The sequence below is a fragment of the Pristiophorus japonicus genome, chromosome 22 (genome assembly GCF_044704955.1).
Source record: "Pristiophorus japonicus isolate sPriJap1 chromosome 22, sPriJap1.hap1, whole genome shotgun sequence".
In the NCBI taxonomy this organism is placed as follows: domain Eukaryota; kingdom Metazoa; phylum Chordata; class Chondrichthyes; family Pristiophoridae; genus Pristiophorus; species Pristiophorus japonicus.
The window spans coordinates 58003763-58019152 of NC_091998.1; the positions used below are offsets into that span (position 1 = coordinate 58003763).

Consider the following 15390-nt stretch of genomic DNA (forward strand, 5'->3'; position numbering starts at 1 on the left):
CGTGAGAGGCGTCCGACCAATCAGAGTGGCGTTTCTGCCACCTGCCAACACCCGCGGGTAACCAGGTGACAGTAACCTAGCAACGTTGCGGCCCGGGCCGAGGGAGGGGACCAGTGATGAAGGACGCATAAATGATGTTCAGCAACCTGCCGTGTGCTTCCAGCACCTTTCATAGGCGGTCCCTCGAAGCGAGGATGACTTGCTTCACGCCAAAAAAGGATGAGTTCACAAGGTGTTTCAATGAAGGACCTAATATTCCAGGTCCTGAAGGGTGGAAGATGCCTGTGCGTGGATTTTTTAAATGTGTGGCGGCCGATGCACACCAGCCACCACACGGGCTTGACAGAGCCAGGTCTTGGTCCAGTGGCAAGACGACGGGAGACCTGTTTCGCTGCCCCGGCCTAGTGCACATACATATCGCTAGCCCGGACTGCCCCAGGGCCCCTGGCCCCGAACTCGCGCCTCTCCTGGGCCCCGATCTCGTCCCTCCACAGTCTCTCTCTGCACCTTCGCTCCGACCTCACCGCTCCTGCTGTATCTGCCCACCTCCAATCACCGACCTGGACCTTGATGACATCACTCTTCACTGCCATTGCCCTCCTGCTCCCTGAAGTGGCATGCTGCCACGCCGTTCCTGGGCCGCTGCTCACCGCTCCTTTTATGGCCTCGGCCTGCCACTGGTGTTTTCATGCAGGTCGGGGCCTCCACGCTCCACACCTTTTAACGTGGTTTTAGAGCAATAATAAACAGGTTGCCATTTCCCACCCTGCCCTTCCCTACTCTACCCTATCCCTACCCTTCCCTACTCTACTCTACCCTGCCCTATCCCTACCCTGCCCTACCAGCTGCTGCAGGACCTGCCCCCCCACTTCCAGCATTCACTCCCTTCAGGCCAAAGCAAAGCAACCATGCCAGCCAGAAAACTTCGGGATCTTTCAGCCAGACACCAGGCGGTGAAAAACAGGTAATCCACTGAAGATTTATTCAGACATGGACCAGGCAAGGGTAACCAGGGCAGCCAGTTACTTTCCATTGATGATGATGATTGGGGCGACATACAATTGGGTTTTGAACTGGACTTTGGCAGCGATGCCTGGTGATTGTGAACTTTAAAAACCGGGCTGATAAAGTTTGATCTGTCAATGTGAGATTCAATGCCCACACGCAAAATGGTCAATTCACACGTGTAAGAAACGGGAAGCCCACTTCATATTTGCTTCACTGCACCACATACCAGACCAGTTTTGCACTGGGCAAAAACCCGACCAGCTATAGACACCACTAGGCTGTCCCATTGCAGTCTTCCTCTGTCCGCTCCCTACAGCTCTTTGCCTGCCTCCAACTAAATATTGGGAAGACCAAAGTCATTGTCTTCGGTCCCCGCCACAAACTCCGTTCCATTACCATCTCTCTCCTTAGCTAAACCAGATCATTCACAACCTTCCCGTCATATTTGACCCAAAGATGAGCATCCGACCACATATACCAACATACCATCATCAAGACTGCCTACTTCCACCTCAGTAACATCGCCCATCTCAGCCCCTGCCTCAGCTGCTGAAATCCTCATCCATGCCCTTGTCACCTCTAGACTTGACTATTCCAGTGCTCTCCTGGCCTTCCATAAAATTGAGCTCACCCAAAACTCATGTCCTAAATCGCACCAAGTCCTATTCATCTATATCATCCTCAGCATTGGCAGTCCCTCGAAATCGAGGAAGACTTGCTTCCACTCTAAAAGTGAGTTCTTAAGTGACTGAACAGTCCAATATGGGAATTACAGTCTCTGTCACAAGTGGGACAGACAGTTGTTGAAGGAACCCCCTCTGCTCGCTGACCTACATTGACTTCCGGTTTGGAAATGCCTCAATATCCCTCCATGGCCTTGCCCCTCACTATCTATAGCCTCCTCCAGCTCTATAACTCTGCAAGGTAGCTGCGCTCCTTCAATTCTGGCCTCTTGCGCATCCTCGATTTAAATCGCTCAACCATTGGTGACCGTGCCTTCACCTGCCTAGGCCCCAAGCTCTGGAATTCTCTCTAAATCTCTCTGCCTCTCTACCTCTCTCTCCTCCTTAAACACATTCCTCAAAGCCTACCTCTTTGATCTAATCCTAATATCTCTTATGTGGCCCAGTGTCAAATTGTGTTTGATAACACTCCTGTGAAGCGCCTTGGGACGTTTATAAGATCCTAGAGGGACCCTGGTTCCAAATGATTCGAGGTCGACCTATATTGGGGACAGTGATTTAACTTTTTTTATACATGATTACATAGGATATATGGCACAGAAATAGGCCATTCAGCCCAACCAGTCCATGCTCTACTTGGGCCTCCTCCCGTCTTTCCTCATCTAAATCTTTATTTACACAAGCAAGACTTAATACATTACAGTATTTGAGCAGAGTATAATTGAGACTTATATTATTCCGTTGTTCTCTGGTTAGAAGCGCAACCGGGAGTAAGCTGCACCCTGTATCTCTTGTATCTCTTCATCTCCCAGGTGTCCCCTTGATTCTTCTTGTGATTGTGAACTTTAAAAACTGGGTTGATGCACTTTCTGGCTGTTAAGACCCCCTGGAACCCAAGAGGGGGATGCCGGGCTGCCCGTCGGCTGACAATAAAAAATAAAATGGCGTCGCTGGCAGCGCCACCTCCCCTTTAAGGGCGGCCATGCCGCCAACCAACAAGGAGTGCACCAACAGAAAAAGCTGTCGGGGGCACCGGCCGGCGGTGGCTCCGCTCCCGCAGGGCAATTCCGCAAAAGGGATATTTCCCACGGGGCAATTTCGTGAAAGGGTCGCTGCTGGTTGATAAGGGGTCGGCGTGTGCACGCCGCGGCAGGAAAACAGGCGGAGCAGTTCCCGACACCGCTCCGCCCCTGATGAAGGGCAATTTACAAAGTGGCAGCCCCTCCTCAGAGAGTTGGCGGCCATTCCGCTTCGCCCCATGGCCACTGCTCTCAGGCGACCAGAAGCCTTATCAGGAGGGGCAACTTTGGCCCCACAAACTTTTAATTATAAGCAAATGGGTTACATGTCATGCATAATTCAGGTTATCATTGCATATAATTGATGATTACAGACTTCTACATTTAATTCTTACACATAATTATCAATCCATTACTGATGATTATATCATTAAAGGTAGAAAACATGTATTGTAAAAGCCAACTAATCTGTGATAATGTTACATAGAAACATAGAAACATAGAAAATAGGTGCAGGAGCAGGCCATTCAGCCCTTCTAGCCTGCACCGCCATTCAATGAGTTCATGGCTGAACATGAAACTTCAGTACCCCCTTCCTGCTTTCTCGCCATACCTCTTGATTCCCCGAGTAGTAAGGACTTCATCTAACTCCCTTTTGAATATATTTAGTGAATTGGCCTCAACTACTTTCTGTGGTAGAGAATTCCACAGGTTCAACACTCTCTGGGTGAAGAAGTTTCTCCTCATCTCGGTCCTAAATGGCTTACCCCTTATCCTTAAACTGTGACCCCTGGTTCTGGACTTCCCCAACATTGGGAAGATTCTTCCTGCATCTAACCTGTCTAAACCCGTCAGAATTTTAAACGTTTCTATGAGGTCCCCTCTCATTCTTCTGAACTCCAGTGAATACAAGCCCAGTTGATCCAGTCTTTCTTGATAGGTCAGTCCCACCATCCCGGGAATCAGTCTGGTGAATCTTCGCTGCACTCCCTCAATAGCAAGAATGTCCTTCCTCAAGTTAGGAGACCAAAACTGTACACAATACTCCAGGTGTGGCCTCACCAAGGCCCTGTACAACTGTAGCAACACCTCCCTGCCTCTGTACTCAAATCCCCTTGCTATGAAGGCCAACATGCCATTTGCTTTCTTAACCGCCTGCTGTACCTGCATGCCAACCTTCAATGACTGATGTACCATGACACCCAGGTCTCGTTGCACCTTCCCTTTTCCTAATCTGTCACCATTCAGATAATAGTCTGTCTCTCTGTTTTTACCACCAAAGTGGATAACCTCACATTTATCCACATTATACTTCATCTGCCATGCATTTGCCCACTCACCTAACCTATCCAAGTCACTCTGCAGCCTCATAGCATCCTCCTCGCAGCTCACACTGCCACCCAACTTAGTGTCATCCTCAAATTTGGAGATACTACATTTAATCCCCTCGTCTAAATCATTAATGTACAATGTAAACGGCTGGGGCCCCAGCACAGAACCTTGCGGTACCCCACTAGTCACTGCCTGCCATTCTGAAAAATACCCATTTACTCCTACTCTTTGCTTCCTGTCTGACAACCAGTTCTCAATCCATGTCAGCACACTACCCCCAATCCCATGTGCTTTAACTTTGCACATTAATCTCTTGTGTGGGACCTTGTCGAAAGCCTTCTGAAAGTCCAAATATACCACATCAACTGGTTCTCCTTTGTCCACTTTACTGGAAACATCCTCAAAAAATTCCAGAAGATTTGTCAAGCATGATTTCCCTTTCACAAATCCATGCTGACTTGGACCTATCATGTCACCATTTTCCAAATGCGCTGCTATGACATCCTTAATAATTGATTCCATCATTTTACCCACTACTGAGGTCAGGCTGACCGGTCTATAATTCCCTGTTTTCTCTCTCCCTCCTTTTTTTTAAAGTGGGGTTACATTGGCTACCCTCCACTCGATAGGAACTGATCCAGAGTCAATGGAATGTTGGAAAATGACTGTCAATGCATCCGCTATTTCCAAGGCCACCTCCTTAAGTACTCTGGGATGCAGTCCATCAGGCCCTGGGGATTTATCGGCCTTCAATTCCATCAATTTCCCCAACACAATTTCCCGACTAATAAAGATTTCCCTCAGTTCCTCCTCCTTACTAGACCCTCTGACCCCTTTTATATCCGGAAGGTTGTTTGTGTCCTCCTTAGTGAATACCGAACCAAAGTACTTGTTCAATTGGTCTGCCATTTCTTTGTTCCCCGTTATGACTTCCCCTGATTCTGACTGCAAGGGACCTACGTTTGTCTTTACTAACCTTTTTCTCTTTACATACCGATAGAAACTTTTGCAATCCGTCTTAATGTTCCCTGCAAGCTTCTTCTCGTACTCCATTTTCCCTGCCCTAATCAAACCCTTTGTCCTCCTCTGCTGAGTTCTAAATTTCTCCCAGTCCCCAGGTTTGCTGCTATTTCTGGCCAATTTGTATGCCACTTCCTTGGCTTTAATACTATCCCTGATTTCCCTTGATAGCCACGGTTGAGCCACCTTCCCTTTTTTATTTTTACGCCAGACAGGAATGTACAATTGTTGTAATTCATCCATGCGGTCTCTAAATGTCTGCCATTGCCCATCCACAGTCAACCCCTTAAGTATCATTCGCCAATCTATCCTAGCCAATTCACGCCTCATACCTTCAAAGTTAGCCTTCTTTAAGTTCTGGACCATGGTCTCTGAATTAACTGTTTCATTCTCCATCTAATGCAGAATTCCACCATATTATGGTCACTCTTCCCCAAGGGGCCTCGCACAATGAGATTGCTAATTAATCCTCTCTCATTACACAGCACCCAGTCTAAGATGGCCTCCCCCCTAGTTGGTTCCTCGACATATTGGTCAAGAAAACCATCCCTTATGCACTCCAGGAAATCCTCCTCCACCGTATTGCTTCCAGTTTGGCTAGCCCAATCTATGTGCATATTAAAGTCACCCATTATAACTGCTGCACTTTTATTGCATGCACCCCTAATTTCCTGTTTGATGCCCTCCCCAACATCACTACTACTGTTTGGAGGTCTGTACACAACTCCCACTAACGTTTTTTGCCCTTTGGTGTTCTGCAGCTCTACCCATCATCCAAGCTAATGTCTTTCCTAACTATTGCATTAATCTCCTCTTTAACCAGCAATGCTACCCCACCTCCTTTTCCTTTTATTCTATCCTTCCTGAATGTTGAATACCCCTGGATGTTGAGTTCCCAGCCCTGATCATCCTGGAGCCACGTCTCCGTAATCCCAATCACATCATATTTGTTAACATCTATTTGCACAGTTAATTCATCCACCTTATTGCGGATACTCCTTGCATTAAGACACAAAGCCTTTAGGCTTGCTTTTTTAACACCCTCTGTCCTTTTAGAATTTTGCTGTACAATGGCCCTTTTTGTTCTTTGCCTTGGGTTTCTCTGCCCTCCACTTTTCCTCATCTCCTTTCTGTCTTTTGTTTTTGCCTCCTTTTTGTTTCCCTCTATCTCCCTGCATTGGTTCCCATCCCCCTGCCATATTAGTTTAACTCCTCCCCAACAGCACTAGCAAACACTCCCCCTAGGACATTGGTTCCGGTCCTGCCCAGGTGCAGACCGCCCGGTTTGTACTGGTCCCACCTCCCCCAGAACCGGTTCCAATGCCCAGGAATTTGAATCGCTCCCTGCTGCACCACTGCTCAAGCCACGTATTCATCTGCGCTATCCTGCGATTCCTACTCTGACTAGCACGTGGCACTGGTAGCAATCCCGAGATTACTACTTTTGAGGTCCTACTTTTTAATTTAGCTCCTAGCTCCTTAAATTCGTTTCGTAGGACCTCATCCCTTTTTTTACCTATGTCGTTGGTACCAATGTGCACCACGACAACTGGCTGTTCTCCCTCCTATTTCAGAATGTCCTGCACCCGCTCCGAGACATCCTTGACCCTTGCACCAGGGAGGCAACATACCATCCTGGAGTCTCGGTTGCGGCCGCAGAAACGCCTATCTATTCCCCTCACCATTGAATCCCCTATCACTATCGCGCTCCCACTCTTTTTCCTGCCCTCCTGTGCAGCAGAGCCAGCCATGGTGCCATGAACTTGGCTGCTGCTGCCCTCCCCTGATGAGTCATCCCCCCCCAACAGTACTCAAAGCGGTGTATCTGTTTTGCAGGGGGATGACCACAGGGGACCCCTGCACTATCTTCCTTGCACTGCTCTTCCTGCTGGTCTTCCATTCCCTATCTGGCTGTGGACCCTTCTCCTGTGGTAAGACCAACTCACTACACGTGCTACTCACGTCATTCTCAGCATCGTGGATGCTCCAGAGTGAATCCATCCTCAGCTCCAATTCCGCAACGCGGACCGTCAGGAGCTCGAGGCGGATACACTTCCCGCACACGTAGTCGTCAGGGACACCAGAAGTGTCCCTGAGTTCCCACATGGTACAGGAGGAGCATAACACCCGACCGAGCTCTCCTGCCATGACTTAACCCTTAGATACACTTAAATTGGCAACAACAATGTTAAAAGTTACTGACTAATATAAAAAAGAAAAAGATAAACTACTCACCAATCACCAGCCAATCACTTACCCCCTAGGCTGTGACGTCACCTTTCTGTTTCTTTCTACTTCTTCTTTGCCTTCTCCACGTAGCTGCACAAGTACGCCTCTCGCCGACCCCGGACTCACGCCTCAGCGACCACGAACTCCCGCTGCCTCTCGTGGCCTTTTGTAGGCCTCTCGCCGACCCCGGACTCACGCCTCAGCGTTTTACTACGTTAAATCTCTATATAAATGCAAGTTGTTGAGTTCACTCTTCCACTTTGGCCTTCCTGTTCACAGTTGCAACATCATAACTTGGATAACTAGAGAAGCTGGAGGAAATTGGGTTTATTCAACCAAGAACCAACTTGTGCTATAGGTTGGTGCATATCAATGACAACAAACTTGAGCTATCGGGAAATATGATCATGCAGGCAGAGATCAAGCAATGGTAACCAGGCTACAAATATAAGTTTTATTAATGGGGAAGGAAACTCTATGGAATTGTACTCTCCCATTGCTCATTTTTTTATATATATATATGTACATACAAAAAAATAGTAGCTCTTCCATGGCTTTACCGACACAGTCAGGACACAGCAAATTTCCCTCAGTGCATCACTGCTGCTGTAGGTATAAGTATGAAGATGTGAAGGTTAGGAAGCTCTATTTATGGCAGATATGTGCAGTTGTAGACATCACTATATGACAGGTAGCTTTACAAAGGGAAATTTTTGTTCAGGCGCCACCTCGAAGCATTACAGAATGGCGATATATTCAATATATTATAGACCGATAGCTATTTTGAGGGAAAATATGCCCTGATTTTTTTTTTAACTCAGAATTTATGGTAGAAAATTATCATACAGTGGTGTTATCATACAAATGCTTAATGTACATATATCAGAATCTACTCGGGAGCAATTTGATACAATCACATTAAGTGTTTGTACAATGCATTTGCAAAATGGGTAAATAGAATTCAATGTAGAGAAGTGTGAGGATCCAAGGAAGACAAATCATAGTATTTTCTAAATGGTGAGAAACTAGCAACTGTTCAGGATCAGACAGCATTCCTTCACACAAAGGATAGTAGACATCTGGAACTCTCCCTCAAAAGGCTGTGGATACTGGTTCAGTTGAAATTTGCAAGACCGAGATCGATAGATTTTTGTTGGGTAAGCGTGTCAAGGGATATGGAGTGAAGGCGATAAATGGAGTTGAGGTACAGATCAGCCATGATTAACTGAATGTTGGGACAGGCTCGTGCAGCTGAATGGCCTCCTGTTCCTTTGTTTTGAGTAAGTTGGTCACTAGGTGGAGTTTGAAAACCACTTAATAGTGAAGTTAACTTTTTGTTTGACTTAGTTCAAGCTTGCCTGATTTGCTTACAATCCCAACAGTAAGTTGATTTAACGTCAACAGTGATACAATCATTAATTCAGGGCAGGTTAGTGGTTCTGTCTTTTCCACTATGTCTCTCTGTCAGGCTCAGTAGTTTCTGCAAACCTGTTAATAAGAACATAAGAAATAGGAACAGGAGTAGGCCATACGGCCCCTCGAGCCTGCTCCGCCATTTAATACAATCATGGCTGATCCGATCATGGACCCAGGTCCACTTCCCTGCCCACTCCCCATAACCCCTTATTCCCTTATCGGTTAGGAAACTGTCTATCACTGTCTTAAATCTACTCAATGACCCAGCTACCACAGCTCTCTTAGGCAGCGAATTCCACAGATTCACAACCCTCTGAGAGAAGAAATTCCTCCTCATCTCAGTTTTAAATAGGTGGCTTCTTATTCTAAGATTATGCTAGTTCTAAAATCCCCTGCATCCACCTTGTCAAGCCCCGACGTTTCAATAAGATCACCTCTCATTCTTCTGAATTCCAATGAGTAGAGGCCCAACCTACTCAACTTTTCCTCATAAGTCAACCCCCTCATCCCCGGAATCAACCTAGTGAACCTTCTCTGAACTGCCTCCAAAGCAAGTATATCCTTTCGTAAATATGGAAACCAAAACTGCACGCAGTATTGAAGGTGTGGCCTCACCAATATCCTGTATAACTGTAGCAAGCCTTCTTTGCTTTTATACTCCATCCCCTTTGCAATAAAGGCCAAGATTCCATTGGCCTTCCTGATCACTTGCTGTATCTGCATACAAACCTTTTGTGTTTCATGCACAAGTACCCCCAGGTCCCGCTGTACTGCAGCACTTTGCAATTTTTCTCCATTTAAATAATAACTTGCTCTTTGATTTTTTTTCTGCCAAAGTGCATAACCTCACACTTTCCAACATTATACTCCATCTCCCAAATTTTTGCCCACTTAGCCTGTCTATGTCCTTTTGCAGATTTTTTGAATGCTCTTCAACATTGCTTTTCCTCCCATCTTTGTATCGTCAGCAAACTTGGCTACGTTGCATTCGGTCCCTTCATCCAAGTCATTAATATAGATTGTAAATAGTTGGGGTCCCAGCACTGATCCTTGCGGCACCCCACTAGTTACTGATTGCTAACCCGAAATTAACCATTTATCCCGACTCTCTGTTTTCTGTTAGTTAGCCAACCCTCTTTCCATGCTAATATATTTCCCCCAACCCCATGAACTTTTATCTTGTGCAGTAACCTTTTATGTGGCACCTTGTCAAATGCCTTCTGGAAGTCCAAATACACCACATCCACTGATTCCCCTTTATCCACCCTGTTCCATCCATCCTCAAAGAACTCCAGCAAATTTGTCAAACATGACTTCCCTTTCATAAATTCATGCTGACTCTGCCTGACTGAATTATGTTTTTCCAAATGTCCTGCTACTGCTTCTTTAATAATGGACTCCAACATTTTCCCAACCACAGATGTTAGGCTAACTGGTCTATAATTTCCTGTTTTTTGTCTGCCTCCTTTTTTGAATAGGGGCGTTACATTTGCGGTTTTCCAATCTGCTGGGACCTCCCCAGAATCCAAGGAGTTTTGGTAAATTACAACCAATGCATCCACTATCCCTGCCGCTACTTCTCTTCAGACCCTCGGATGCAAGCCATCAGGTCCAAGGGATTTATCCGCCTTTAGTCCCATTATCTTATTGAGTACCAGCTCCTTAGTGATTGTGATTGTGTTAAGTTCCTCCCCACCTATAGCCCCTTGACTATCCACTATTGAGATATTGTTAGTGTCCTCTACCGTAAAGACTGATACAAAATATTTGTTCAGAGTTTCTGCCATCTCCATGTTCCCCATTATTAATTCCCCAGTCTCGTCCTCTAAGGGACCAACATTTACTTTAGCTACTCTTTTCCTTTTTGTATACCTATAGAAACTCTTACTATCTGTTTTTATATTTCATGCTAGTTTACTTTCAGCCTATCTTCCCTTTCTTAATCATTTTTAGTCATTCTTTGCTGGCTTTTAAAAGCTTCCCAATCTTCTGTCCTCCCACTAGTTTTGGGCACTTTGTATGCCCTTGTTTTTAATTGGACACTGTCCTTTATTTCTTTAGTTAGCCATGGATGGCCATCTTTTCTTTTACATCCTTTCCTCCTCACTGAAATATATTTTTCTTTTATTGGAATTCATTACTGACATAAAAGCATCTTTAAACAATCAACAGAAAACTTAAAAAGCTGTCTAAACTAACCACAAATATTTTCAACTTTGATATTTAAAAGAGGAGTGATGGTAATACTGTCCCTTTTGCCTGAGTTGGTAAAGTCAGCGTGTAATTGAGCCAGTCAAACTGCAGCAGCTCACATTAATGCAGCCCCCACCAGATCACAAGACAGGTTTAGACGAAGGCCCTTTCGCCCATTTAACCTCAGTCTCCCAGAATACCAACCCCACTGTTTTCCCATGACAGTATTCAACTGTTTTTCTCAAATAAATCCAATGTCCTGGCCTCAACTGCCCTTCCTGCCAACCCACTCCAATTGATCACCCTCTGTGTAAAGAAATATTTGTTGCTGACTGCACTAAATAATTTTTTTAATAATCATTCTCGGCATATGGGTGTTGCCAGCATGGCCAGCATTCATTGTCCAACCCTCGTTGCCCTGAGACTGCCTTTGTAGCAGTCTGATACAACTGAGTAGCTTGCTAGCCTACTTCAGAGGGCAGTTATATAACTTTGGATAGGGACTGGTAAGGACAGCCAGTTTCCTTCCATAAAGAATATTAATGAAGCAGTTGGGTTTTTACAACAATCCAACAACTGCATGGTCATTTTTACTGATACCAGCTTTTTATTTCCAGTTTGTTAAACTGAATTCAGATTCTTGAACTGCCACGGTGGGATTTGAATTTACGTTCTCTGGATTATTAGTCCAAGCCTCTGAATTACTAGTCTAACAACAACCTGAGCTGTGCCCTCCTGTCCTGCTGCCTTGGTCTCTGGAGTGGAGATTGAACCCACGACCTTCTGATTCAGTCGAGAGTGTTACCACTGAGCCAAGGCTGACATCCATCCTGCTGACATTCATAGAAGGCTCACATATAAAGAAGGACTTCTTGGTGAAGTAGCAGATAGCTGTGCCCATGGAAATATACTTCAGCACAAGTCAGCATCTTCAGAAGAGGAGGGCAGAAATTAGAGGCAATAAATGAACTCGATGTATGAGGGGATGAGTTCTAGGAACAGTAAGTAGCCTCAGGTCAGTTTCTGGTACATTTAACCTTATTAAAATTTCATTTCAAAAATCCCATTTGAGCGGTCAATTGCAGATCTCTTCTGTACAAAGACCAGTTCAGTTGCTAAACAGTGAAGTAACGTCATACTCACAGCAAATAGAGCGAGGGGAAAAAACAAGCTGAATACACTGAAAACTAATAAAAAGCTTGTGTGCGTCCCCGAGGGGTTCTGTGAGTATAATCAGTGAGTAGCAAAGCCAAGCAGCCCCCAGCTTCCATTGCAGGTGTGGTGTATGTAGCACACAAATCGCTGACTCCACACGGTCTGGTGTAAGTCTAACTGCTGTGACCTTCGTCCTTTATTGTTCAGCTCCAGAGTGCCTCCCAGGTGTGGTGGTCAGCCTTATATAGCCTTTGTTACAGGTACTACCAGGGTTTCCCACCGCAGCGCCCTCTGTGGTGTGGCATAGTACTTACAATACATTTAAGGTACTGGGACGTTACACACATCATTACATAACATCACCTTCCCCCCCCCCCCCCCCCCAACCTGGACGCAGGACAACGATACACACATCATTACATAACATCACACTTGTCCAACGGAAGGCAGGTGGGCATAGACAGTGCGTTAGTATGGTACATTTTATCTGGTACATTAACTGGTTATTGACTGGTAGCGGAACCTTGATTTCCTTGTTAGCCGTTATCATTAATTGTACTTCATCCATTATTTTACACAAATACAGTGGCCATTCAGCATAAAAAAAGAGTAATTCTTATTATAAATTCACTATCTCACATTAACATAGCTCATTTTAGACTCGCTCTGCCAAACAGAAGTCCTTTGTGGGGACCACCTTTTTGTAAGGCCCTTTTAAGACTCGCGGGTGCATTTCCTTTTTAAGGCGCCATCTTTGATGCAGGAGGATTCCACGAGGCTTCTCCTTGGGCGTCGCCATCTTTGATGCTCTGCAGCTCCGACACGATGCCGCCGCCATCTTCTTCTCCGCCGCTCTGGATGCCCTCTGCCGTCGCAGCCTCTGCTCCCCTCCACTGCCACCTGACTTGCCGCCTCTCCTGAGGCCGTCGTGGCCTCTCCAGCGGCCGCACTTGCCGCGGCCTCCGTAGCGGCCTCCCCTGCGACTGCCATGGCCGCCGACCGACGCTACCAGCTCCTCGGCGGGGCCCTTCCGAACCGCCGGCCCCTGGATCCCTCAGCACCCCGCCCGCAGCGCCCCGCCAGCTCAACCCCCACCCCCCCTTGGGCCCCTCTGTGCAGGGCTGCTTGCCTGTGGGGGCTGGGGCTGCAGGGTCTCTGTGTGAAATCCGGGCCTGGGACTTGCCTGTGGGGATTAAGGCTGCAGGGTCTCTGTGTGAGGTCCGGGGCTGGGACTTGCCTGTGGTTGGAGTGAGGCTGCAGCTCCAGCTCGGTCGGCGCTGCTCTCTGGGGACCCGGGGCACGGCAGCACCCCGGGGAGCAGCAGCCTGTGGAGGAATGAAGTCTTACCAGCTCCCACGGACCTTCCCCATCCACCTCCGGCCGAGGAGTGTCGGCCCATCGCCTGCAACGACCCACAAAGGTAAAGCGTGCGTCTCGTCCCGGTGGGATACCTGCACCATCGCTCTGCCGAGAACAGGTATTAGTTCCCTGGTGTAGGTACGCAGCTTCGCCGTGACCGGGACCAGCTTGGGGCGTGCAGCTGGGTTAATCCACAGTTTATCAAAAGTTCTCTGACTCATCAACGACGGACCCAAGCCCATGTCCACTTCCATACTCACTGGGACTCCGTTGATTTTTACTTCACTTATCACTGGGGGCGAATCATCGGTGCACGTATACAGTCCAAGCACCTCATCTTCTTCTACCTGCTCCTCGCTGAACAGTGGATCATCCCCCATCTCCTCAGCCACACGGTGAGTCCGATTTCTTTTACACATACGCTGAAGGTGGCCTTTAACGTGGCAGGTATTGCACGTATACTCCGCAAACCTGCACCGGTGAGCCCCATGGCTTCCTCCACAGCGCCAGCATGGTGCTGCTTGATTGGCCCCCCTCGGCGGACTCTGAGCTCCAGGATCCCGAGGTCCGTGCTCTCTGCCCAGGGCAGAGCCACGTTCTGCAGTTTTGTCCGTGGTGGGCGCTATCCTGTGGACAGTGCCTGCCGGATTCAAGACTGTGTGGATCATTTGCTTGGTGCTGCAAGTCGAGGTAATATATGCCCGGCTGATGGCGATGGCCTTTGTCAGAGTGACTGTGGGTTCCGTGGCCAGCAGCTTGTGAAGCAGGCCCTCGTGGCCAATCCCCATAACATAAACATCCCGCAAAGCCTCGTCAAGGTGTGCCCCAAAATCACACGGCGCCGCGAGTCTCCTGAGGTCTGCAGCATATTTGGTGACATCCTGGCCCTCAGATCTGCAGTGATGGTAAAATTTGTATCTGGCCGTAAGGATGCTCTCCTTTGGTTTCAACTGGTCACGAATGAGTTCAGTCAGCTCCTCGTATGACTTGTCCCTGGCACTCCCAGGTGCCAGCAAATCCCTGACGAGACAGTAAACCTCATCTCCACAACTGGAGAGCAATATCGCCTTCCGCTTCTCTCTCATTGCGTATGTGTCCTCCGTCAGGTCATTTGCTGTGAAGTAGTACTCGAGCCTTTCCATAAAGGCCTCCCAATCATTGCCCACGGTAAAATCCTTTAGCGAGCCCAGAGTAGCCATGGTTGCGTGGAGTTCGTCCGCTTCCTCGTTGCCAATGTGGTGTATGTAGCACACAAATCACTGACTCCACACGGTCTGGTGTAAGTCTAACTGCTGTGACCTTCGTCCTTTATTGTTCAGCTCCAGAGTGCCTCCCAGGTGTGGTGGTCAGCCTTATATAGCCTTTGTTAGAGGTACTACCAGGGTTTCCCACCGCAGCGCCCTCTGTGGTGTGGCATAGTACTTACAATACATTTAAGGGACGATACACACATCATTACATAACAGCAGATGTCTGCTGAGTGAGTTCATCTCACTGGAGTGGTAATAGGGAGACTATAATTGGCCTCAGCTCCCCTGAGTTAGGGAAGGAAACCACCCAGAGTTCTTGCTCCTGATCCCTATCTGGTGTCTCTTCCAGGAAAATGCATGTCTGTGGGCATCCTTCAGCTGTGATGCTCTCATGGTCAAATCCAAAGCAACGTTCATTATCTAGACTCGCACGTGAATAATGGATGGTCACTTGGGAGAGGTAGCCAGGGCTGATGCAAGGCTAATTGGCGTCCTCGGCAAACTGTTCACCTGGCGCCCCGCCATTCCCCTCCACCTCAACCAATTCCAATATAAAGGAAAAAAACATTGCAAGATGTCTTACATGTACTGGTTTATTATCATATCCAAAGTAAAATTATTAATGATAATCATGACTTATTTCATTTTTCCCAATTTATGACCACTATCCAGCCGATGTTCCAAAAACTGGGAGAAGTTTCATTTTTTCCATATGCTTCTTGCGAC

At 47.3% G+C, this 15390-nt stretch overlaps 1 protein-coding gene across 4 annotated transcripts in view; it reads left to right on the forward strand.

The window, feature by feature from the left end:
* Window positions 1-109: 109 nt before the first annotated feature.
* Window positions 110-15390, forward strand: part of ggcx (gamma-glutamyl carboxylase) — a 227662-nt gene continuing 212381 nt past the window's right edge. Inside the window, exon 1 of one of the 4 annotated variants that reach the window (XM_070866183.1) lies at window positions 110-964. In XM_070866183.1, the coding sequence (XP_070722284.1) occupies window positions 909-964 (56 nt within the window). In that variant the 5' untranslated portion in view covers window positions 110-908. Of the gene's footprint in view, window positions 965-11683; window positions 11916-13398; window positions 13810-15390 lie in introns of those variants that run through there. The other 3 variants (XM_070866184.1, XM_070866185.1, XM_070866182.1) reach the window with 3 other exon arrangements.